Source organism: Myripristis murdjan, chromosome 3 (genome assembly GCF_902150065.1).
Source record: "Myripristis murdjan chromosome 3, fMyrMur1.1, whole genome shotgun sequence".
NCBI classification, from domain to species: Eukaryota; Metazoa; Chordata; class Actinopteri; order Holocentriformes; family Holocentridae; genus Myripristis; species Myripristis murdjan.
In genome coordinates, this window is record NC_043982.1 from 26,130,453 (window position 1) to 26,158,362 (window position 27,910).

At 40.5% G+C, this 27,910-nt stretch overlaps 1 protein-coding gene across 1 annotated transcript in view; it reads right to left on the bottom strand.

Annotated features, from left to right (window-relative positions):
• itfg1 (integrin alpha FG-GAP repeat containing 1) overlaps window positions 1-27,910 on the bottom strand; it is a 198,586-nt gene that overhangs the window by 25,924 nt on the left and 144,752 nt on the right. Inside the window, exons 13-14 of the mRNA XM_030077151.1 lie at window positions 25,242-25,285; window positions 20,317-20,395 (exon numbers count right to left, since the gene is read on the bottom strand). Coding sequence (XP_029933011.1) covers window positions 20,317-20,395; window positions 25,242-25,285 — 123 coding nt within the window. The remainder of the gene's footprint in view (window positions 1-20,316; window positions 20,396-25,241; window positions 25,286-27,910) is intronic.

The following is a 27,910-nucleotide window of genomic DNA, read 5'->3' on the forward strand; positions in this document are numbered from 1 at the left end:
AGTTAAATTGGTGACCTGCAGGCAAAACGTGTTTCCTGTACCTCTGTTCTTCTGTGGCTCACTACCAACAATATCTGCACATCTACTACAAAACAAAAAGTTGGTCCATGCAAAGAAATGGCTCTAAATCAATGTGTGCTGCACCTACTGAGCATATCACCTCATGTTTGATATTTGGCGATGCACAGATTGGCAGACCAGCAGCTGTGCACTCAATCTGACAGACTCCTGCTGTGCTTCCACCTTGCATGTGTTGGTGACAAAAATGGTAATTTGAAGGAAGAGACTAATACACAAATGCCTCATTTTGCCAATAAAAAAGGATCTGATTTTTCAATTCTCTGTGCCACAATCCATGGTGAACATTCGTACAGAAGCTCAATTCAAATATCAAAACAGCAATGTACTAAGCACAGATCAGACAGGTAGCAGCATTCAGCAGCCAGCTGATCTGGCTACTGCTAACAAAACAACAAAAGTCACTGTGATGCAATGTATGGGAAAATAACTGTTTGTAGTAATCCATTCTGTTGTTCAGAGATGCAGTTTACAATTTAATATGAGAGCGGAAATTGACTATGATAAGGACTTCACTAATAACTCCTATACTGTTACAGGGATGAGTGTCACTGTGATTATCAGCTGTCGCCTCTCATCACATGTTTAGCTGAATCAGACCCACAAAACTCCTCCAGAAAAATCAAGTAGTGATTTCTTGAGTCCCAGAAGCCCCTTCGTAACTTCAACTGTGTGTGGTTTTGACACACATAGCTTAAGTTACTTCTACTAACTTTTACTTCCACTTATGTGGGAAAACTTAATGGCTCCCAAGAGGAGATCGTGGGAGCCCAAAGGTTCCTTGAGGGAGTTGTACAGTGCCATCATCAACATGTGAAGCGGTTTCATTTCATTATATTTTTGGAATATAGCAAACTGATTGAATGCATCAAATATAGCTATGTTTCTATATGTGGAGACAGACTACAGTTCTGCACTAAATCATATCTAACTTCATATTAAAAGATAGTGTAACATTGGCCATGACCATGAATGACTTGAGGGAATTTATGAATGGGCAAGTCTTTTCAGAGAAAAAAAATGGACCATTTACTGATCATAAAAAAACAGCAACAACCAAGTACAGAGCCTGCAGCAGTGAAAAATGTTGGCATCATACAGCTAAAAACAAGTACATCAAAAAGATGTGCAAAAAAATAAAAATAGTTCAAGTTCAAAGCAACAGATAAGTTTAAAAAAAAAAAAAAAAAAAAAAAACAGCAAGAACAACAACAAGACAACAGTTACCATTACATCCATCATGACTGGTGGCAGTTCATCTAATTTGACAGTAACAAACAGTGCCTGAAATACTGAGCATGAAGCTGATTGTCCTGCTGGCCTGGTGGTGGCGCTGTGGTGTGCCAGTCAGATTTGTATTCAAAAAGCAAGAGTGTCACAGTGTCAAAATCCATCATCCACCTAAGTTTGGTCCAAAACAGGCAGAGGCTCAGAAATATCATGTGACTGCCCGGTGGAGTCAAATCCAAGTCTCTTCCCCAGTCTTCAGTGATGAGGGTGAAAAATAAGTTCCCAATAGTTTTGGGTACATAGAACAGAACATGGGATACCATATAATACCCCAAACTGAAAAAAAATTGTTTTGTACACAAAGAGAGGCTTTGTAAGGCAGCCACTAAAGTTGCAAAACGCTCTAAGCTTGGCGCTTCTCCTCAGGCAGCATCCTAAATCACATCTAATCACAACAAACATCCAACATCTCATCAAGTGCTTTTATGGCTATGTGTTTGTTGGCATTGTGACATGACATGTTTGTGAAATGTAACTATCCGAGTGTCTTCATCACGCTTGTATGCACTCTTCTGCATGATTGATTTGTATGCTTGTCATTAAGAATATGAGTGGAGAGCCTGGGATGAAACTACTTTGAATCATTGCAGCATGCACCATAAATGCTTTACTAAGCAGCGCAGAATTTAGAGCCTCTGTGTTGTCAGTTTTTCGTTATGCCAACAGTGTTTTCGGTGCAAATTGTTCCTGTTGCTTGGTGAAATGAAGCCGACCAATCGAAGCTTGCTGTTCTTAAATTTGCTCCTAGTGAACTGCCAGTTCTGGAAGGCAGCGGCAGTGTTTGTGAAAGATTCCTTTCCAACTTAGATTTTGATTTACAAACTATCCACCTGCCACTGAGTGGGACAAACTTGAGCTCCCACTGAGCAAGAGGCTGTAGAGGAGACGAAGGAGAAGAACTGTGGGAGTTAACAGAGATTTCGAGAGAGAGAGAGAGAGAGAGAGAGAGGACAACGTTGCCTTCGAGGGAGCTGCAACATGTGTGTCAGTCATAGTGTGTGTGTACACGCGCACGTGTGTGTGTGTCCATCTGCTGTGGTCTTAAGAAGTATATCCCCATGAAAACAAGAGTCCCTCATCCTGTCTGGAGATTTTACCGCCCTCAGGCAGACTGTCAGTGTGACAGTCAGTGCTGGTCTGGGACTCAGCTCATGTTTGTGTGAACGGTTGTAGATAGCAGGGTGGATTTTGAGCAACAATAAAATAAAAATGCCATGAACCTAAAACAAATAAAGAATGTCACAAAGAGTCCTAGTGTCCAGACCTCTCTCTATGTTGTGTTTTTTTTTTTTCTTAAATAAAAACAAAACCTTTGGTAAATGGCACCATGCAATGTCTGAGTAATTTTTAGAAGAAAGTGATAGCATCATTATTGCTTTTCCATCAAGGAAAAAAATCTGGTCATAAACATAATTGCCTTTGAGTATGAGCAGACACACAAACACACACACACCCCAGGACTTAAAGACTGATTTAGAAAAAACTGTTTTCAGACAGATTTCCAGCTCCCGTCGCTATAGAAACCATTTGCTCCCCTGATGGCAATATAAGGAGCAAATTGCTGAAGGGGGGGTGGGGGGTGCAACGATGAGGAACACACACACATACACGTGGGCATACACACGCGCGCGTGTGCGCACACACACACACACACACACACACACACACACACACACACACACACACACACACACACACACACACACACTGTTCTTGCTTAGGGAACTGCCTTAAGTGTTCATATAATGGTGTCAAGATACAGACATTGATTTGTGAAAAATAAAAGGTATATGTGGCTCTATACTGTATGTGTGTGTTTAAGTGAGTATAAGATTGCATGTGTTCTTGTGTGTTTGTGTGCATGCTTGAGAACAGAACACAACTTTCCTTTTCAAAACTGTCTTATGTGGGGTGAGTGTGTGGATGTAGATAGAGGAAAGGTTGAGAGATATCAGGATTTGGAGGTCAAGTCGTTTTCTAGTCACAATATTTCAAATACGCCTCTCAGAGAAATTCATGTCGACACGTTGAGTTCATCGTTACTGTAGGAGTAAAAGAGAAAGATTTACGTGTGGGAAACTCTCACTTTGACAAAAATGGAAGCCCAGTATAACAGTCTGACTATTCAATCTCATATTATTATCACTCATGCATTATTTAACTTGTCACTGAGCCGTAGTCACATCATAAAGACTGTTTGTCGCACCAATTAACTTCATTCTATAGCACAAAACCAATAATTCTACCAATAATCTCCAAACCAGCTTGCAAATGTTGATAGTAACGCCTAGTCCACTGACATCATACAGTTCTCCCTCAGGAACATGATGCACCCAAGAGCCAAAACTACCATTCTAAACAAGGCCAAGGACCAGTGACCCCAGAATCAAAAACATCTACGTACACTCAAAACACAAAGTAGCAACAGACTAAAGCACTGATGATGTAAAAGCTATTTTATCAGATATTACACTTCGTAAGATGAATCAAATACAAAGAATTGGGGAGACTGGCTCCTGCAAAAAGGGGACAGAGTTTGTGATTAGGGAGCATCTGACTGCACTACACAATCATTTTGTCATGCTAATTTTGCAACAATTCTGAGCTGTATTTCTGCTAAAGCACCACATGTGCTGGTCTATCACACTTCATTCATTTCTTGTCCAAGGATGAAAATAGACGTAACTTTGCACTTAGGCTTGTTGCCTAAATTCTTTGTGCTTCTAGTGCTTTTGAATTGTACTGTGTTGTGATGCCAAGACAACAGCAAAAGAATTAGGAAAACAGTGTCAGGAGAGTTGGCATCACGAGAAAATGTTAGTGTACCTGCTGCTGAGCACTGCTGAGTCTTAACCAATAACAGAGAGGGATACAGACCCAGTGAATATAATGAAAAACAGCCGATGGAAACGCTTTGTTTTGAAGTTCTATCTTAAGTTCTCTTCTATCATAAACAGAGACACTGCGGTGAAACTTTTCTGTGTTTGCAAAGGTGACTTCAAATTAAGCCAAAACCATGGCGAAGGATTTTTAGCTGCACTTAGTGAAGATCCGCACTTTCTCCATTATGACATAAACGGCAGCCTTCCCCATTACAGATGTCTTCACTGGCGCATCAAACATCAGTCGGTTGGAAAAGAAAACACGTTAAAACTGATAACAACAGCCTCTCTCAAAGCTCTTCAGCAAACAAATTTGGAAGCATGTATGTGTCCTTGTATGAACTTTCTGCCATGGCTGCATTTTGACTTCTTAAGATTATCTCTCCTCCCTCAGAGAGAAAAGATGTTGAGACCGATGAGTAAAAAAGGGAGGGTGTAAAATAGATCTTGCAAAATGTGTGTAACTGCAGTCTGTAAGTGCTAGCTGTAAAATTAGTAAAAATGAAGTGAGCTATTATTGGTGATTTGACTTCATGTGCTAAGATGCTCAAGGCTGATTTTTATGGTTCTGCCTTGAAGAGTCCCTGCAGTTGTCTAAAGGCTAATTTACACCCTGAAAGAAAAATGTCATATGACTCATTTTCTGGTATTTTGATGTAATTGCGAACGTCTAGCAAGAAATAAGACATTGGCTGACTGGCCTTGGAGCACAGAGCATTCCATGTTGCCATGAAGAGGCCAGCTAAGCCATTGTTGAGACCATGTTGACATCTTTGAATCCACATTGGCAGATTGTCCACATTGGTGAATGTGGACCATGTTGACTCAGCTGTTTTATGATGCCTGGGATGCCACGCATATTGTGGACTGGGGCTTTAACTCTTGGGCTGATGTAGCCAAAGCTGTTGGTACAGCCGTGTGTTGCCATAGACACATGATGCTTACCAGCATGCCAGTATAGAGAGCATAAATTCCCAAGACTATAGATGCTTTACGATGTAATAAATTTAAGTGTAAAGTATTAAGTATATGTGCAAGTGATGTGCAGTGCAGTGTAGTGATGGGTCTGTACATACATGTGAGATGTTTTCATAAAGTATGTACTAACAATGCAGGGATAAAAACAGTGGGAATTATGTTTATATCCTCTGAAGCAGAACTGCTGGACACACTGGTGGAGTCTGTTACGACTGTGGTCATAAGTTGTTGTCAGTATGTCTGATAATAGTGATGTTGTAAATTCAGCAGACTCCAGGTCCAAGCCGATTAGACTCATAGGGGTGGACTGCATTCTCTCTAATGTATTTCGGTTTATGTTTATTTTGTTAAGTGCTTTTGTTTGTTATTTTGGCTTTAGTCCACTCTCGAAGCCATTAGTCATCACTCAAAGCCATTAGTCTCATCACCTTAATAATAGTAAATATAGCCATCCTCGGAAATAAACATACCATTTCTTGCTACAACTGTGTTGAGCATTTTTTAACTTGGTTTTGGGAGCTGAGGAGGAGGGTACACATTCATGTTGTGTCCTGGTCTGTCTGTCTAATGCTTGTCTGTCTGACAAGCCAATATGTATTTAGAGGCAGAGAGACAGATAAACACAGTCAGACAGACAAACAGCTTCCTCACAGTTTATATTATCCATAGACCGGCAAGGAACAGACAGACAGAGAGGAAAGTGAGAGGCGCAATGGAGTAGAGGGAAGAGGGAAGAAAAAAGGCATGCTAGCTCTGATCAATAATAATTCCTCAAGTCTCCCTGGATGGTTACCTCTCCTCTCTTTTCTCCCCTTTCCACTTCAATATCTTCCTTCTCCTCTCCTCTGATCTCCTCTCTGTTCTACTCCCATCTCCTTTCTCTTTTTTCCACCCACATTTTCTCTAATTTTTCTCTTCCCTGCTGCAACCCTCTGCACCTTACTCTCGTTTCTCCTCCTCTCTTCTTTTGCTGTGACTTTGTGATCTCCTAAGTGTGATACCAGCTTGTACTGTCCATATTCCGCTTTTAATATAAGTCATTTGACGATGAGCCTACCCTCATTTAGACTACTTGAGTTAACCAGATGAGGCACTGTGGAGAATACTGAGCCACAGATCAGCATGTTTTCGAGTTCAATACCATGGCGTCCATGTCGTTTCTCAAGGCAGCAGCATGATGCAGCAAAAACTGACCTGAATGGCTGCAAGTGAATGCACCGTTTCATTCAGCTCAGTTTGAACTCTACTCTGCACCCCCCCCCCCCCCCCCCCCTCCCCCCCAACACCCAATCCATTTAACTTGTTTTGGATCTGCTAAACATCTAAAATGCTGAAATAAATTATGTTAAAATATGTTTATGCATGAGTTGCTGCAGGTGAACGTGTTTTGCAAGCGTCTGTGTGCACTATGTGTGGGTGTCTGCATGTGTGTATGTGAGTGTGTGTGTGCATGAGTGTGTTAGTGAGTGAGTGCGTGTGTGTGAGTCAGCCGTTGCTAATCTGGTGAACTCATTAGACTAATTGGACAGTCTGCAGAGAGCTGCACATTGATCCAGGCCTGTTATGACTCTCCTCCCTGAGATCACAGACTCTTCCTTGTACTGTCTCTCTCTCTCTCCTCCTATTCGTCTCACAGGTTCCTCCTTTCTCCTCCAGTTCCTCTCAGCACTCGATAATCCTTGTCACTGTAAACATGCTCAGCCCGACCGGAAACAAGCTAACTGCCCACAACTGCTACCATTCTTTCTTTTCGCCTGTTGGAATTACAAAATTATTCGTTCTATTTCAATTTGCAGCCCAGTTGACAACAACACCAACAACAGCCAAGTGTGCTGGGTTTAAAGTGGCTAATGTAATGAGAAGCTGTTGGCTCTGGCACCGGCTGGGTTTCCATCCAAGTATTTTTGTGAGTTATGATGGACCAAATTAGAGGAGCTGAATGGAAACAGCAAATTTGAATGACATATAATGTTGCAAAACCAAAAGTAAGCACTTTAGTGCTTTCTTGAGGCTATAATGATGTACTATATGGCTTAAGCTAGTGCTTTTCAATATTACTAAGTGCATTTCTTTGTTTTCATCTTCAGACAGCATGAAATATGGCCAACATTAACTGAACCCCCCACCACCTCTATGAAAACTTACTAATCAATTCTAGACATACTCTTTATCTTCCTCGTGTCTGTTTTTCCTCTGTCAATCTATCAATCTATCTATCTATCTATCTTTATGTATTTACTAGACCGAAAGGTTGTCACTGAAAAAAAATTCACTCCACATCACCTGATTCATGTGATAGTAGTAATTCAGTAAAGTACTTTTACTGTACTGATTTTTCTGTACAGCACTAAAACTGGTCCGTGTGCGTTTCTTCCCTTTAAAAATCAATAATAACTTGATCAATAAGAAACGATCAGTTTCCTCGCCTGTGAATGATCTGCAAATCAAATAAATCTGATGCCAAACACCGTTATTGATTCACCTGATCATGCAAACACTTCCACCACATATAGTGAAATTACAGAGATTTAGAGGTGGTAACTACAAAAGTAAGACTTTATAATATTTATAATTTTGCTGACACTCTTTAAACATGCACTGCGTGTGATTTTATCTGACCACTAGATAGTATGAAGAGCAGCAACAAGTTTGTATATCAGCTCTTCGCAAATCATCAACTCTCTCTCTCTCTCTCTCCGCCCTCCGAAAGGAAACATCCCAGTGTTATGGAGGCCAGCTTGGGACAAACCTTGTTAAGCTCTGTGTCTGCAGGCTAACAGCTAAGCCAAACCAATTGTGGTATGTTTTGTTACATTTCTTATCGTGTGCTCTTTCTGACTCAACATGGGCTTTCAGCTTAGTGTCACTATTGGCCTCACTTGTTGTGCTCATTCGCTTCATGGATTCCTCCACTGGAAATTTTCAGGAATGGCAATGGGGGAGCACCATCTTTTTTTCTTTTTCTTTTTAAGCAGCAGGGGAAGCAGGGGGGAGTCAAAAGAAGGGATTTTTGCAATAAATTTAGAGAGGAAGAGCAAAGGGGTTATAGCATAGCATTGCTCTGAGTTCTGATGGGTTATCCCTCGCTGTCTCACTTTCACAGCTGTGTGAATTAACTGTCACTTCTTGCATTGTAATACCTTGTTTTTTATTTAAGGCTTTTTTACACAACAAAGTGCAGGTTACTGTTGTTTGGGCTGTATCTTTTACAACACAACTGTATTCCACTGTGGAGGGGTTCGCGCACACCATTCTTTATATTTTTCTATTTTACTATTTACTACTAGGAAATGCATGGCCATTACAGTGAATGTGCAATTTCCCACCACCACGCCATGGAGAGATAAAAACATAGATGATTTGGATGGGAAGGAGGAGAAGTGAGAGAATTGTATGACTATGTGTGAGTGAATGTATTTTTTTTCCTGCTCAGCCTCTCAGTTTACATAGAGAGAGAGAGAGGAAGAGGTAAATGAGTAAGTCAAAATATCCCCACTCCTCCCTCTCTCTCTCTCTCTCTCTCTCTCTCTCTCTCGCTCTCTCTCTCTCTCAGTAGGAGTTAGTTGATAATGAGGTGTGGTGTTGTCAGAATCACAGCCCACGCTCATCCATCCAACCTGCTTACTGAGGGCAAAAGCACCACTTGCTGCTACACACACATGCACACACACGCATGTGCGCGCACACACACGCGTGCTTGCACTTTCAAGATATATAAACATGCACACTCAGACACGCCCATCCCACACCTGCTTGCGCACACACATGCATACACGCAGACATTAATGTGTACAATAAAACAAGGTCACTCACACACACACACACAAACACACTTGCGGACCTATTTCCATTCACAGCTACATTTCTCTGTTGTGTTTCATTTTTTGCAGCGAGGCTGCTTGAGGTTTGCCTGAGGAGTTTACAGTGCAGACGAAACAAATTAAATTCAATATTAGTCACCTCGTGGACCTTTAGACCCAGGGTCTCCAACATGTCGCCTGTTTCTGAGTGGCTCACTAAAGGTTCAGATGATATGTACAGAAACTTGATAACACAAAGTCACTTGGTAAACCTGTTTAAATTTCTATCCAATCAAATTCCCAGACATCCCGCTCCCCCTTCTGAAACAAAATGACACAAAATACTATTACAACCTGATGCCAATTAAATGAGTTACGCTACTGTCAAGTTTGGTTATGTCAATGACGTAGCATCACTGATGCCGTAACATCTGGCGATGTTAACAGGCTAGCAAGCATATACCAGATTTGAAAATGGCCGCAGAAAATAGCCAGGTTAATAAAAGCCAAAAAAAACAAACAAAAAAAAACAACATACTATTTTCTCACAGATGTGAATGACAAGTGTGTGTGTTTCATTGGTGGAGTAAGCGTGTCAGTCAGTAAAAGATGTTACACTGAGCGCCACTTTTCCAGGTTCATAGCAGTTTTTCATGGGACTTTCTGGTGAGTAGCAGTCTACAAACAGAGACGGTAAAGGAGCTGAAAGCAACAGTCTCTGTTTACCAAATGCAGCTAATACTGCGGTGAGGAGAATATCTGCGCTGTCTGCTGATGCAGAAGAGCAGCTAAACAGGACACTCACAGGTACCATTGGTTTTTGATCCAATGTCGGTTGACTCAGCGATATGGCCCAGCTGGCTGTCTTTGTATGGATGGTGTTTGGTGACTTTTGATGACTACAACCAAAAAAAGTAGCTATTTTCCATACTATGAATGCCTACTTTGTGGAAGGAAAGATTCCTGTTGAAAAGCTGGTGTCTGTAACAACTAACGGAGCCACAACTATGACTGGGCGTCACTGAGGATTTATTACCCACTGCAAAGTGGATCACAGACTTTACTAAATTTCAAACTGCGATACGCTATATGTGCAAAAGTTATGGGATTTCATTATGTCATGACACCTGATGTTAAGATTATTATCTCCATTCCAGCAAAGGCCAAGCAACTCAGGAGCTTCAAGCTGTTCCTGGGGAATGCTCTCTGAGTAATGGGAACTTCTTCCCCACACTGAAATCATGTGGCTAAGCAGACCCAGTATACACCTCTCTTATTGACTACATGCAGTGCCAGTAACCTCACAAACTAAAGACAAGACTCAATGCATGTAACACATGCATGTGAACTACAGATGACAAAGGAAACATGAAGGGAAGTGATATGATACAGTGATATGTGGACAGAAAGAAAATGAGGACAAGTAAAAAAAAAAGTAATAACATTGTTTTCTTTCTATTACATTTAAAATATGACCTTGACACTCTGAAAATATAAAGGAACGCATATAGAAAAAACACAAACATGCTGATGCATTTAAGATATTTTGATACATACACTACTCACAAAAAGTTAGGGATATTTGGCTTTTGGGTGAAATTTATGGAAAATATAAAAAGTTCATGCTACAGTGATATTATATCATGAAAGTAGGGCATTTAAGTAGAAGCATGCACTGGTGATTTCCTCATCTCAAACAATTTATTGAAACAAAAGCCAACAACAGTGGTGGGTATACCACAACAAAAAATGTCAGTGTCTCAATAACTTATCATGTGCCCTTGAGCATCAATTACAGCTTGACAACGACGTCTCATGCTGTTCACAAGTCGACTTATTGTCTGCTGAGGCATGGCATCCCACTCTTCTTGAAGGGCGGCCCTCAGGACATTGAGGTTCTGGGGTACAGAGCTCCGAGCCTCTACACGGCGACTCAGCTGATCCCATAGGTTTTCTATAGGATTCAGGTCTGGAGAAAGTGCAGGCCACTCCATCTGAGGTACCCCAGTCTCCAGCAGCCGTTCCCTAATGATACGACCTCGATGAGCTGGAGCATCAAACACCTGATGTGAATTTTGCCGTTAAACTCCTTGTTAGAGAACAGCAACTTGTGCAAAAAGTACTGAAACATTGAACAGTTGGACATGTGCATTCAAAAGTTTACAGAAGGTCACATTAAGTTCACCTGTAAAGGTTATAATGCATTTTAGGTTCATCCTGAAATTTCACCCAAAAGCCAAATATCCCTAACTTTTTGTGAGTAGTGTAATAGTAATAGAGTATTGAATTTCAACATTTTGTAAATGTTCACACAAAACAAGCTTTTTTTGGCTGGTTTAGGTAGAGATCAGCTATATGAATAAATGTTACTCATAATATTAAACATGAGTAGCTCCCAGCCGCTGTCAATTTGTCAAATTAGCTCTCAGAGGAAAAAAAGGTGGAGGACCCCTGCTTTACACAATCACCAACACACACACACACACACACACACACACACACACACACACACACACACACACACACACACACAGACACAGCTTGATTGTGTGTGAGAGTGGCTGTTGACCTTTATCTGTCAGAAGAGGCTGGCATTATCACAGGTAACATGTGTGTGTTTGTGCGTGTGCGTGTGTGCACGTGTCAGCAGCAGTCTCAGTTTGGCTCCGCCTACATTCGTCTCTTCATCTATCTCTCCTCTGACCCACTTCCCTCTCTCCTTTATCCTCCACCTCTCTCCTCACACTCTGTCTCTCTGCCAGTTTCTCTTTCTAGCCCAGTTTCTATTTTACATTAGGGCGTTCCCTATCTCTCTCTCTCTCTCTCTCTCTCTCTCTCTCTCTCTCTGGCTCCATCCTCTCTTTCTTTCTCTCTCTTTCTCCAAACTCACTCCATCCACTTTATGTTCTCCCTTTTCCTCCTCACCCCATTATAATCTCTCCTTTCCTTTCTGCTCTCTCTTTCTTTTGGAGGGGGTGAAGGGTAAGTGAAGATCGTTGGGCCCCAGTGGAGTGGCCCAGACAATGTGTGTGTGTGTGTGTGTGTGTGTGTGTGTGTGTGTGTGTGTGCGCACCCCATCATTGCTCATCTCTGGCAGCCTCAGTGGCTGCTCCCCAAGCTCCACGGTATAGAATAAATACACTTTAAATCACCACACACACACACACACACACACACACACACACACACACACACAGGCTGGCCTGCTCCCTGGCAGCACTTTGCTGCTGTTAAATGAGGGGTCTGGGGAGTTGTGCCGGCAAAGCCTCTGGCTGCTTGCTCGCCCTCTTTCTCTCTCTCTCGCTCTCTCTCTCTCCATTGAAACACACACTCAAAAAAACGAGCGAGCGCATTGAGCCGCAGTGTGCTTGCTAATGTGGCTGCCTATTGTAATGTTAAATATTTGGGAGTGTTTATATCTATAGATATCTATATATCTATAGATGTAAACACTATAATGCTACATATAAACACACACACACACACACAGACACACAGACACATACAGACAGACACACACACACACACACATACAGATAGATAGATAGATAGATAGATAGATAGATAGATACAGATATAAATAGATACAGATATAGATATGGACGGAGATATAGACATAGAGAGATATTTAGGGTATGTATAGTTTGTATAGCAAATAGTGAATATGGATGAATATGGATCCAGATGAAATGCAAGAAGCATTTTCTGTTTCCTCAAACTAGACTGAGCAGCTGGATGCTGGGATCTTACAGCACAGGGATTCTCATCACTCATCAGGAGAAGAAGGTGAAAGAAAGATGCCTCATGTCAGACTACATGAAATCAATTTTGACACAAAATTGTTGTGGCAAACAAATTTCCAGCATCTTGTCTGAATATACACTACAAAAAAATCTCTACCTGAGGAAGTAATTCAAGCTCAAAATCCATCAAGCAAACATTTGGCTAAACATTAGGTACATGCAAGAACGCAAAAACAGGACACTTTCTTCTCCGGAGCCGCAGCAAGGATCTCAAACTTTTTGACGAACCACCCCACTCCCCTTTGATGCAATTGATTCCTAATACTTGATTATCTTTCTGCTCCTGTGGATTGGCACTATCAATCAGTTCCAAAAAGTTCTGTCTCTTTGTGTGTTTCTGTCACAGATCCAACTTAGATTGATGAGTCCTCAACAAATGGTCACTCCTCACTGAAGAACTTAAAAACAGATGTAGACAGACTGACTGACATGATGGACCAGTCTGGCCACAAGAAATATACAGAAAGTAAACTTCTGTCCATAAACTAGCAAGCTGACTGATTTTACACGTGTATGTATGATTAACTTTTTGTTTAGGAAAAGCAGACACCTGACGGTTCTTGCCCCACAGTACTGTGTTGAAGTCCAGTGGGAAGACAAAGTGGTGTTTAAGTTCTTGATCACTAATGCGACTGGTGAAGTTTTGCTACGGATTCTAGTGAAATCTGGCTTCAAACTAGAATTACCACCTCACGGCTGTATGCCTCTGCAAACTTGGCAAGTTGTAGTTTACATCCATGTCTGTTCAGACTCATAATATTAGACTTTGAAGGAATTTAATAAAAGGTAATACGTGTATTTTTTTGGGAAATGGAAGTTATAATAATATTGACATGTATGATTCCAGTGAGTAATTTCTAGCGAAAAACATGCTGTCTTCACTTAGAGATGACAGAGGAGTACAGAGGACTGATAGAAAGCTTCATCACATAGTGCAACAAAAATCACCTCAAGCTCAATATCAGCAAAACCAATGAGCTTGTGGAGGACGAGGCCCCCTGTTCTGTTTGCCATTCAGGGAGAGGAAGCAAAGTGAAAATGCTGAGTTGTGGTGCTGAATAATGACCTGAAGAGTGTTTTTTCCTTTGCAGTGAAGTTAATCTTTGACCTTGTCATTATAAAATATTATGAGGTCATCATTTTATGCTGTTAGCCACTTGTGTGAAACTGAATTCATAATTAGCACATGAATTCTTGAGTTACGGCCAAAAATATGTTTTGTGAAGTCACTGATCTTGACCTCTGATGACCAAAGCCTAATCAGGTCTTCCTTGAGTGCAAGTGGACATTTGTGCCAAATTTGAAGAAATTCCCTTAGGGCATTTCTGAGATATCGCATTCACAAGAATGGCACAGACATGAAGACACAGTGACCTTGATCTCTGACCTCCAAAATCTAATCAGTTCATCCAAAAATTCCCTTAACATGTTCCTGAGATATTGTGCTGATGAGAATGGGATAGATATGACCTTGACCTTAGACCTCCAAATTGTTTATCCTTGAGTCCAAGAGGACATTTGTGCCAAATTTGAAGAAATTCCCTTGGGACGTTACTGAGATATCACGTTCACAAGAACGGGATGGACAACCCGAAAACATGATGCCTCCCTCCATGGCTGTCACCGGCATGAAAAAAGCGAAGCTGATGCTTGAACTGGTTTGTCCATGCACTGTGCCACCTTACTGCCTGGAAGAAAAATAAATTAAAATGTAACTAAAACAATGTTGCAGCTGATAGTTTAACCTCCTTTTTTCAGCTCTTTGCTGCTTTGACCCCTGTAATGCTGCTGAGCTCTCGCCCAGAGTAAACTCCAGAAAGATCTATGGAGAGGGCTCGCAGGGTCATTTCCTTTGACAGATTTGTTTTTCTGTGCAGACACACCCAATGATGGGAATGATACTGCTTTCAGCCCCGTGAAGCCTTCTGTCAGCTATACAGAGAGAAAGGAGGAAAACAGTGAAAAAACAGGAATCTCCAACACAAGAGAATGGGAGATGTGTGTTGAAACATAAACATAAAAATCTGATACTATTGTGGATTCTGCACAGCGCCACTGTGTTCATGGTTTTATAAGCAACAATGAGCTGAAGTGATTTCATTTCAAAACACGCTGTAATGGAGAAAACACTAGTTGTAATTCATGTCACAAGGAGCTGTGAAATGAGACCAAAGAACCCTAACTTGTGGCAAATCAGATGTGTTTCCAAAAGTATACAAACAGCCAGATGAGCACACAAAGACAGAGGGGCTCTTTTGGAGTACAATAAAGGGAACTGCATTGAAGTTTTGTAAAAATTCGCACCTAACGTGTGTAGATTCCTATAGCTGAAGGAAAAATAAATTCCCCTGAAAACACTTTAAACGCCCCATGGCATGAAAAATGCAATTTTCGTTGTTTTTTCGTGATAAGGAAGGTCTTGGAGCCACATAAATACTGTCCCATGCATTAAACCTGTGAAAAGCGGAGAAGTGCACACAGCCCGTTTTTTGAAACTCTCCCTTTAAGAAGAGCGGACAGCACTTCCTCCTTTTTGTGATGTCACACATAAGACTACGCTGGCCACTTAAACTAGCCAGCCCGCCTCCGCTTCCCAGGTAACAAGCTAACAAGTTAGCAACATGTCGAAGAAACATTGTCGCGCCATAGACGGATGCAAGGAGACTAATGTTTCATTGCACAGTCTTCCAAAAGAAACACACATTAGAGACCAGTGGCTGATGTAAATTTTTTCCCGGGTCCCGCAGGAGTTTAGTCCAAATTTGCTTGTCTGTTCGGCTCATTTCAGCGCCGACTGTTTTATCAACCTGACACAATACAATGCCAGTTTCGCAAAGAAACTGTTGGTAAAGGATTCTGCTGTCCCCACATTGTCTGGACCAACGTCAACTCTGCTACCAGTAAGTGATTTTTTTTTGTGTCTTCAAGACGGTAACATTTTCGGAAGTTGTAAAGTTTTTCATTAGTATCGTTGATAACGGTATAGCCATTAACTGGCCTGTGATTGGCCCGACCATATGTCACTCAGAAAACAGTCAGCCAATCAGTGGAGAGGGGCTGATTCTCTCTTCAGATTGGCTAAACGAACCGTGCTGCCAGAGCTCCGGGAGAAAGGCATGAGAGAGGAGCTGTGAAACTATATTTAGCGGGCCACATGTACTCAAAACCACAAATACATTTTGCTAGGGTTATCAACAGTTAAAATAAAACCCTGGAAAAGTGTACAGCATGGGGCCTTTAAATACTGGCAACGGATCTGACATTTCTAACTTCATTCAGCAGTTAGGTGTATGTTTCTTCTTGCTGTGGATAACTGTCCAATTACAGATGTGGTGACATCACATCCGGATATTTCCAGCAGCTACAATAGAGTCTGATTGCAGAAAATGTTTCAGTGATCTGAAACGTAGATAGTAAATGTCAGGTTTTGGTGTCAGTCCTTTTCAATCAAAGAACAAGAGCTTCTCTCAGGAGCCGCCATTTTACACCGACGCTCAACAATCATACAGGGAGAAATCTATTGTAAATGAGGCAGAGGCCAATTTCTCCCCCCGAGAAGCAGCAAATAGACCAGAATGCAATGCAGCAGCTTCAACAGACCAGAATACATTGCGTTTTGAGAAGAGGCATGACTACTTTTTGTCACTGGAAATTTGCTCTTACTATCTCTCTCTCTCTCCATCTACATACATAAACATCAGCTGAACACAAAAATTTCAAGCAGGTTTTCTGAGGGATGTTGAGAGGCATCCTGGGAGATGTTGGAAAATGCTAACTGAAATAGAAATAGATGAGGGAGGTTGAGGGAAAGTGCACAGTCCAAAATTACCATTTTTGGCCCACCGGCAATCACTGGTAAAATGGTAAACTTTACTGGTCAAAGATACTTTTCCAGCCAAAAACATATAATTCGATAAATAATTGCCTTGCAGTTCTCAAGCATCGTTGAAATGCCACATTTCAATGAATCACCCCTCAACCCCCATAGCTTTTATCAGCTGTTTCCACTATGGCTGGGCAAAAAAACCAATAAAATAGTTATTTCAATATATTTTTCCTGAATATAAATATAAGAATTGTTCAATAAAATATCGGTGAATTTAAAACACAGGTCATGTGGCAAAAATAGAGAAAGCTCTGCTTGCATGTCCAGTGACAGTAAGGAGACACAACGCACACAGGAACTGCACACTGTGGTGGCTGAAAGTGATTAGCATAGTGCCAATTATCATTATTCTGGATTGTTCAGATTTCACATAGAAGCAAAATATGACATAATAAGTATCTGATGTATAACGAAATAATTATTAAATTTAACTGCAATAATGCATTTTACTGTGGTAAGATTTTTGGCCTAATTGCCCAACTCTAATTTCCCTCTCATGCTCACCATTTTGGTGGCTCAACACCAACACAACACAACAACTCAACACACACATCTGTGTGTTGGGTGATTAAAAAAATATTTGACTAATACTGTTTTTGTTTATCCCTGACAGATAAACGCTGATATAGACTGCACTATTGAACAGCCAATCAATAACCTTTTCATTAGTAGGCTACTTTTATCTATTGATTGGATGTTTGAGAGTGAGTATCAGTAATCACCCCTGACCTTTCACTGCGATTTGAAAATCTGCAAACCAGACAAGTAGCTGGAAAGTCAAATTTATTTATTGGCCAAGGCTTAGTTTTAGTCACATTTGGGGCTTGGTGGGTGTTAATTTGGGACCTTGGGAAAAAGGATACACGAAAATGAAACTAAATCAGGACATGTCACATTTTGATGATACATAACAAGATTGAAATAACATACAAAAAACATTTATCACCACAGGTAGCTAATAGGAAACAATATTATTCTTAAGTAGAGTAGGGTGACAAGAGTTTGATTCCACATAAACTTACAAACGTGTTAAGTCACTGACTGATCTCAATTTGCCTCTTAATATAGCAGTGCTGTGGGAGGAGAAGAAAAAAGGTGAAAAGATGTATCTCTAGTACTTGTGCAGGCACATGATTTCAGCACATATCTCTCAGACTCAGAAACCCGCTGAGAGCTTTGATGTTGCTATAATTCCTTATGTAAAGATCACACCACATCAAGAAGACTGGCTAATGTGTCCCTGTGCTGGTACATGCTGTTAGCTGAAGACAAGCTGGTAGAAATGCCATGTTAACCATCACGTCCAGTGTTGTATGTGCCATGAGCCAGCATGCATTTACCTTCAGCACAGTAAAATTGGTTACGACTATATTGAATGTTTTCAGTTGAAGCACAATGCGCTGTGGAAACTGACGGAAACTGATGCAAACGGAACCTGAAATCTCACATGGCCTTTCACATTTCATGGAAGAGCCTGATCATTTCCACAGAAAGATGCACCTTGCAATTAAATCAGAGAAGAATGAAAATTAGAAAATGACAGCGTGATAAATGTCACTCTGCTGCTGAGGAAAGGTTCACAGGAAAAAAGGTCTGCAGTGCTGCAGTGTTTTTTTTCTGTGGTATCCGTGTGCAGAAACTACAAGAAAACTACAAGAAAACTGTCAACCTGTCAGAGCGCTACACTACAGCAGTTACTTAATGACAACAATGCTGTTGATACTGCTGAAAATATTTAGACTTGTCCTTAAAAATGACAATATTACAAGCATTACTGGAACTTCTTCCAGTAATTCTCTGGTAACAGTAACAGAACATCTTCAGTTGAATCAAAGGCACATAGTAAGAGCACACAGGGCGTGGCAACTGAGTTCTGGCAATTTTGCACCTGACAAGAATAAACAATGAGGGGTGACTTAGTATCAGCAGGCCAGACTCTTACAGGTCGGGCCTCGCTCGACTAAAGTCCTCAAAACAGAAAGCCAAATGGGTCATGAGCATAGATGTTTGCATGTTAGTCACAACAACAACATTAAGGGGTGAGCTGCAAATGGATGCAATTTTTGTTTGTGCAGATGGAGAGAAGAAGAAGAGGAAGATGACTAGGGTTTGGGTGTGTAGGGCTGGGTTTACAAATACAGAGTTGGAGGAAAGAATTTCCATGATAAAAGTTGCTTTCCTATCCGGTCATGCAGGCAAATCTTCAAACGCTTTTGGGCTCACTGGCAGACAAGACAGAATTTAACTACATGTTAGAAAATTACGGGATGTCCCGGACTGTTTCATGGGATTGCAGTACAGTGTGCCTTCTCACACTATTTGAGCAACAACATACCGATTTCACTCAAGTATTGAGAAATTGTCAGCAACATAGGCTGTGATATTGTATATGATGTTCAAGTTCAAGTTGAAAGGTCAAAGGTCTTTACAGGCCAACAAGTTTACAGCAAACACACCCTGACTTAATCCTCATAGCAGGCAAGAAATACCCAGCTATAGCAAGGAAAATGGAAGTAATCTTGAGAAGGACCACAGATGATATGTACCTTGCTTTAGGTGTGTAACAGTATTTCAAATAATAGAGATATAAGCTAGGTCTTTATTATCTAAACAACACACAACAGGAATAATGCGGGATCTTAGCGGCTAGATAATAAGGCCTATGACTATTTGAATAAACAGACACACAAAGAGGCAGTATTTACTAGGCATACACAACTGTGGAAGCATCACAGAGGTGAACATTACAGCCTTTAAAATGGATTTCTTCTTCTTTATGTAAGATAGATGCACACTGAACACACACAGCATCACGGTCTTAAGAAGTGCAATACTCGCTCTTTCTGTCCTGTTTTCCACTGCCCCGACTGCTCTAACCTTTGTCTTGGAGGCAGAGAGAGCTTTGTAGTACATCTCTGTTTTTCTCATTAAAGGAAACCGCAGTCTTTCAGTCGGCCTGCTCTCTTCTCTTTCTCTATTTTCAAAGAGACCTTCAACTCAAAGCCGGAGGAGTTAATCTAGATAGCCATCATCCTGAAGAAGTTAATAATGACCCTGGTCTGGAAGGACAAAATTCAAAACATTTTCTTCTGTACAAACATCTGCGTTGACCGTTTCTGTCTGAATAATAAAACACAACAGTGATTCAGTTAAACCTATATCCAGTTCATAAAGCTTTTTTATTTACTGTTCTGAAGACATTGTGTCAGTAGCTCTCTCCTGCTGCACAGGAAGTGAAGCACCATCTACAGAAACTAAGACTCCATCAACTCAAAATCCAAGCAGACAGACGTCACAGTCCCGCCCACTCTGTTTGATTTACAGCGCGTGAGCTGCTGAATCTCCACCGCAATAAGCCCAATAAGCACCAAAGATGGAGACAAAATAAAGAACAAAAGAAAACAAAAGAAAACACAACAAAACAGAAACTAACAGGTTCTAAGATTAAATCGACCAGAATCAAATTACACCAACAGCCAGGAGGGAGAAAGAGGGACATGAGGGAAAGATTGTGTTTGTGTGTGTGTGTGTGTGTGTGTGTGTGTGTGTGTGTGTGTGTTCACATGTGTGTACAAGAGTAGCTGATTAAGGCTACTGACCTGAAGCGTTCTTCAGGTAGCCGTTGGAGTCCACTGTGGTGTACATGACGTATGGTCCCGGCTGGTTAACACCAAAAGGCTGCAAGATACACACAGACACACACAGATGTTGACATTTAGCTGAAAATAACAATCTCTTTAACTGTTTTGTTAAATCTTGAGAAATTTGTCAGTTTTATTTTTGCTGAGAATGAATGTCTCTGTGTGTGTGTGTGTTTGTGTGTGTGTGTGTGTGTGTGTGTGTGTGTGTGGACAGATGCATAGGAGCATCTCATTTCTTAATTATGAAAGGATTACACCTAATGAAGATGTCGGCCCAGCCAACATGTCTTCACACCAGCTCTTCACACACGCACACACACACACACACACACACACACACACACACACACACACACACACACACACACACACACACACACACACACTTTATACCATGAGACTCAATGCTCCAGTCAGAGAGGAATACCAATCAGGGAGAGTTAGAGCGAGACACAGAGACAGACAGAGAAAGACAGACAGAGAGACAGACAGACAGAGAGAGAGGGGGAGAGAGAAGAAGAGAGAGAGAGAGAGAGAGAGAGAGAGAGAGAGAGAGAGAGAGAGAGAGAGAGAGAGAGAGAGATGAGTATAAGGAGGAAGAGAAAGACAAAGCTCCACAGAGGGAGATGGAGAAGTGATGAATGAGCGAAAGGAGGAGCACAAACAGCCGGCAGCTCCACTCGTCTGTTGCATCCATCACTCCGTTCAGCTGGATGACCGGAGGGATGAGAGCGAACACGCAGCAAAACAAATTAACTAAAAGTACAATTCAGCGAAACAAATGTCGGGCAAATATTTTCCAGTGGTGAAGCAGCTCTGTGCAGAGTGCGGCACTAGTGTTTGGATCTTATCACTCCGAAAATCTGAAAAACAGTTTTTGCCTTCATGTGCTCTGGTCCTTCAATGTGAAAACTAACACTGTATTTTAATAATATATATTTTATTTAAAGTTTTTAATTAAAACACACAAGTTTGTTAAATTTATTATTCATTTACTGTTAATTTAACAGTGTTAAAGCAATGAAGACCTCACAATCAGCCTACATCGCAAGACATTTTTTGTGATGAATTTGTTATTTTAACGTTCTAATTTAAAAGAAGACTTCCTAATGCAAAAGATGAAGAGTGCTTGCAGGACTGGAATGTGGTTTATTCAATGTGGTAAATCTGAGCTGGGACCCCTCAGGTTTTATTTTAATATTTTTTGGCCCAACACTAATGAGGACAGGTATATAGACTGAAGTCAAGTCAATTTAATGTTTTAACAAACTGATGAATTATTATTCAGTATGACTGAACATATATCACCTCTGTGCAGACTCTTGATGGACCTGAAACAGCTGAGATCTTTTTGTTTTAATTTGTGCAAATATCTACACTGAAACTCTGAAATTTGTCTATGCTGGATAACCCATCTGAGGAATCAAAAACTCTTAATTTGGTTATCAAAAATGTCTTGTGTGAGCATGTGTTGTTTTAGTGTGCTTGGTTTGAGTGTTTTCCTATCAACGTGTGCATTATATGATGCCCCACTTCCTGCTAATCATTTAAAGCATTTTAAAAGACATGTCCTTTATGTTAATTTTATTATTGCTCTCTAATATGCTCATTTGTTTTATCAGTTAGTTTGTATGCAGGTGTGAATGTTTTGTTTACTTTCCTTCACAATCACTGCATTCATTTTATCATTTCATCTGTAAAGCTCTTTCTAACTCTTGCATAACACACTTCATAAGGGCAGCTTATTATTATGATTGTTATTATGCGAAGCACCTGACACCCACAGAAAGAAATGGACATCTACAGCAAGAAAAAAATCCCTGAAAAACATGTCGCTTTAGAAATTTTGTCACATCTGTTTCTCTTTATTTAGGGTGTCTGTGTTGGCCGGGACAGCAGTTAATTTCAAGCAAGGTTTAACACCATTAAGTGCATTTTAACAATGACAAAAAACAAGTCAACGTTAAGAAAAAAAATTACAAATGGCACCTACTGCAACATGATTGAACATGACTTAGGAGATGTTCTGTAAATCAGTCACAGGAAGCAGAAAATGGGCTACAACCCTAAATGACACCAGCAGTCTCTTTAAAAGCTGAAGGATTTTCTTTCTATCTGTGAGTTTAAAGTGACAATCGTTTAAAATGAAAGAGCTGGTCTCTCTTTGCGAGTTCAAACTAATGATACAAAATTTAAGAGCTGGTCTCTGCTGGTGAATACAGTCTAATAATGACTTAAAGTTAAAAAGCTGCTCTCCTTTGGTGAGTTCAAACTAATAGTAATTTAAAGTTTAAGAGCTGGTCTCTGTTGGTTAGTTTAAAGTGATAATGATAAGAGCTCATCTCTCTTGAGCTTAAATGAAAATGAAGGATCTTGTGGCAGACTCAATAAGAGGCTGTCTTTGTCTTTTAGTTGGGATTTAAACAGGTTTGACCGCACAAACATGCTGATATGATAATGGACCAGTGTTTTCTGGCGCGCTAACAGAGAAGATCTGACTCTCCTTTGTCTTTTGTTTATGGATTTTGATTCTTTTGACTTTGTACATTGTTCTGTCTTGTTTGTCTGCAACTTTTATGTCTATGCTGCTTTCTTGGCTTGCGCCCTCTTCCTCGCACGTGAATAACTGAGTTAGTTTGCTGACACTTTGACATCAGCCTGGAATTTTTGGATCCTCATAGCAATTTTAAGTCTAACTTCTTCCCACAGCAACAGCTCCTGCAAGTTCTTAGGTTTAGTCAGAGCAAGGTTTCAAGATTATGACCGTGAATTTTTAAGCTTCCTCCATTCATAAACTCATTAGATAAAAGTATTACTATGAATAGACAGGCTTTCAGTAAACACTAACACTCTCTGGTAGCCTTTAAAAAAGATTACAATGGTTGCATATATGTTAAGTTTGCCCTACACACACAGTTCACTGAAGTCGAGTGAAAACCTGTCATACAATAGAAATAGGTTAATCTTTCCAGCAGGATTTGAGGTTAATTGTCACGCAGTGAGAGCTATATATGCAGCTGCAGCCTACTTACTCATTTATTTTATCTCTAGGTTTCTGCTGATGTCGTGCTCTCATTTTAAGGGGTGTGACAGTGAGACAAGCTGTTGCCACTTCAAGTCACTATTCAGCTCAGCCAATCAAATGCCTGCTGATCCTGGTTATAACTCTCTACTCATCTTCTCTTTATTTCAAAACAACAGTGCGAAGGTATCCAAGATATCAATCCCACTGCATTTGAAGAACCGATGTTGAATGAGGATTAGCCAGGTAATCTGAACCAGCAAACACAACCCTGTCTCCTAAAAATTAGCTCCCTTACAACAAAACTGCATTCTCAATAACATTTAAAGGGTAAGATATATTGTTGTGGATTATGTTTGTTTGTAAAATATCACAGGAATCTAGCGCAAAGCAACAGTGTTTATTTTTTGCAAACATGACGAATGTTACCTTACTGTAACTATGTGATTTTTATGCCTAAACATAACTACATGAGCCCTGCGATGGACTGGTGACCTGTCCAGGGTGTTTCCCCTGCTTTCCGCCCAATGAGCACTGGGATAGGCTCCAGCAACCCCCCGCGACCCTTGCAAGGATAAGCCGTTTCGAAAATGAATAAATGAATGAATAACCACATGACACTGAAACGCTATAAAATCCAGAAAGACAGATACACCACAAACAAAGGTATCTAAGCCAGAAGGAAAGATATGGCAGAAAAAAACATAATCTGTTACAAAATACGGATGGCGCGACGGTGCCCTTGCAAAATAGTGTTGGGGATTGGCGTAAGAGCAGGACAATGCTGAGTGAAAAAGTTGCCCAATGGCAGGCTTATGCCCACAGTCTACATTTGTAAGTAAGATTGCAAGTAAGACTTATATTCAATGTGGTAAATCTGAGCTGTATATTTAGAGAGAGAGATATAGATAATTTATGTTTAAAAAATGCAAAACAAGGCAGGTAATAATTACTGAACTCCAGTTTTTCTCAAAAACATGTCTCAGGCTTTCCGCAGCTGGAAAAAGTCAAAGGACTGAAATGGAGCTGGAAGGCTGAGGAGTCAGCATTGTGAAAGGCCAAAGTGAAACTCATTACACCAGCGAGGACATGATGCTTTGGATATCACATCAACATCCACAAACAAGGTTAGGTGCTAGGTTGGGGATGGATGTCTGCTAAAAAACAAAAAAACAAAAAAATGTTGGTGAGATGCCAGTTTTCATGAGCAATGCTGGTGAAGTGCCCCTGAGCAAGGCCACCCATCCTCAACATATAAGCACCAAGCAGGAAACTCTGCTAAAAGAGCACTGCGATGCAATAAAAAAGGCTTTTTCAGCAACATAAACTTACTGTATTTGTCCTTGTGAAAGAAAATCCCATATATTCATACCTTATCAGGAGTGTCAACAAAAAGCAAGAGAGTGAGAAAGAGGTGGCGGAGAGGGAAGTATGAGGAGATGGAAACTTAGTTTATCAGGCGAAAACAAACCTCAACATGCATTTGTGTAGTTTGGGCTTCCTAAAATTACTGCTCCCATCTTAAAGTGAAAGGTTCTGCAGTCCTTTACATGTAGAGGCATGTTTATAAGACCCAGAACTCATGAAACCCATTTAGAGAGGAAAAAAACCCCATCAATCATTCAAATCCCCTTCCTCATTTTCCAGAAATCACTGCTACATTGTGATAATAACACTCATTTATTCTAAATTCCTGAAAATTTCTGTGACATTTTTGGCTGACAGTGCCAAGGCCCAGACAGTGCTCAAGTACTGCTGTGTACAGAGTCTGGGGGCTGAAGATAAAGATCCATAAAAGATAAATGTACTGAATGTATATAACACACCATATACTCTACCACATTTTTTACAAGCGTCTTACCTTGACTTCTTCGGGGCAGTCGTTGAAGCAGAGGCCACTGAGCACTGAGGAACAGAAAGAAAAAGAGTGTCGACAGGTAAACTTGGTATTCTGCATGCTTTACATGTCCAACACAGTCACACAGTCTGCTTATGGAGTGATTGTTGTCTGTCAAGGTGCTGTTTGTGCGCCATAAGCTCCAGTCAACATGTATCAAGCAGCAGACAGGTCAAACTCATTTCCCACAAAGAAATAAACTTTGCTGACATGATGACTCAGATTAGTTCCACTGTGCCTGACAGTCCAAACAAAGAAATCTCATTTAGCTATGCTTGAGCAATCTGCACATTCACATCTTACTCCTCACAGTATTAAGCTCCATCTCCAAGGGCTCCCATGTTCCATGTAGATTTGAACTAAACTGAAAAGTGTCTGTGAGTGTGTGGGGTGGGAGGGTAAATAAATTAGCTGCAATGAGGAACATAGAAAATAATGTGCTAACTAACAAGCTGTGTGTGCGTGTATGCGCGTGTGCTGAGGCAGTGTTTCACTTATTTGTGTGTACAAGCAGAGCGAGCAACAAAATCTGCTGAATTGCTAATCAGTCATTAGAGAAGTGGCTTTATTAGCATACTAATAGAGTCCTGGGTCTAGGTTGCCTTGATTTGCCTCTTGGAGTCACACCATATACCAATACTCTGTTAATTATGTCTTCGGCTGTCTCTGCTGGCTGCACTAAATAGTAGCCAAACTAATGCACCCATTCAAAGGCAACATCATATATATGTATGTATACTCCTCAAATACTGTAGCCAGTTCAGGAATTAAACCTCTGTATTAAGATTGTTCACAACAAGATGGCACAATCATGTAAAAAACAGACTCAGGATCACCATCCATTTTCTAGATCCTTGTAGTGATATGTATCATCATGTTTTCATATGATTCTTAGGACATATACATTTTAGTGTACTGTGTAAAGTAAGCACAGGTGTTATGCTATAGGTTGTATTTTATATAGTAACACTGTGTGCACACAGGACCTGTGCTGTTCTTACTTGACTGTAAATTCAGCTGTAACAGATACAAAGTAACAAAGCCGCATTTTATAAGGGAATTTTGTCTGTTTTCAATTATGTCTCAATTATAATTAGTTATGGATAAAAACATACAAAGTGAATACATACATCTGTGGCAACTCAAGCCTACCTATATCTTTGGAAACACTGTGTCCAGTTACAACAGTGGTTAGCATTTGATGTCCAGTTGCACCATTTTTCTGTGCTCTTATCCCTCTACATGTGTAACCTTTCTGCTATCACTCTGTCTACATACTCAAAGGAAAATACAAAAAACAGCTTTGATTTCGAAGAGGGTGTAGTGTATGTAAACGCAAGTTAGCCTCTTTGAAGTCCGCAAGCTTTTTAAGGATTTGCCTGAAGCAGAATTCAGATGGAGCTCCCATCAAAGACAAGAATGTCTGCCTTGACCCAAACTGACCAGGCGACTCATAAGCTGCTACAGAGGAGCAACATTCTTCATAATCAGCGTTCACTCAGAAATTCTATTTTTTTTTTTTTTTTTTTTTTTGTAGGAAAATGCCTGATTACTTCACTGATGCCCCTGTGTCACTGGAGTTTTACATCACTTTTCAAAGAAATCTAATAGTCACGCAATCATGAAAGAAAACCATCAAAAGTTCTTCAGCACAAAGGTTCCCAAACTTTTTGCAGTCAAGGAGCTGAATAACACCACAGACCCTTCCCCAGCTGATAGATTCTGTATCCATTCATTCACTGTAAATATGTGAAAGAAATGGCAGTGAAATCAAATTATGGGCTCTCCTAGAAACTCCTGCAAGGACTGCTGCTGGTCGAAAAACCTACATTGGGAACCTCCAAATACAGAAGGCAGAAAAGGACAAAATGAAGTTGTGTTTTTCCATGACACTGCTCATCTGATAGCTATGTGCAGAGCAGATCAACACTCTACAGGAACTGCTGATCAATAAATATTGGGGATCAGATTCTTCATTGCTTAAGTGAGCTTCATACTAATAGCTGCCAGATACAAGCACACGGTCAAGTGACACTGTAAATTAATGCATTACAGGGGGTAGTGTGGTTTGTTTGAAGTCTGATTTGGGGTTGGTAAAACAACCACAAGCGACGTGTGTGATTGGCAAATCATAGATCATGTGAACTGGATCATTTTGCTAACCTATGGGCATGGTTTAAATGGTGCAGGCTTCAACTTGAAGACATTGTTGGGGGTGACAGTGAAACACACATATTTTGAACATGTAAATATTGATCTGGGTAAGCATTTAACTGGTGGCTGTTGGTGCTGTGTGTGACTAAAAAAAAAAAGAAAATGAAATGAAAATAGATTTTGATCTCAGTGAGACAATGTTCTTGTTTGTTGCTTTATGGGAGTTAATTTAGCTCAAACAATGCACTGATTCCCTTTTACACCTTGGTTTATGGGAGAAATTCACCAAAAAATGGACATGAGGTTTAAGGAGGTAAATATTGGACTTTTGGAGCCACAGTACAACCATCTGGCTTCCTAACACTGGGAGCATTTTTTAATATGGTGATTTTTTAGAGCTCCATGTTGGAACTCTACATTTGTAGCTCCTGACCACTTCAGCTGCTTATGGAGATGGCTAATTCAGAGCAGTGCTAAGA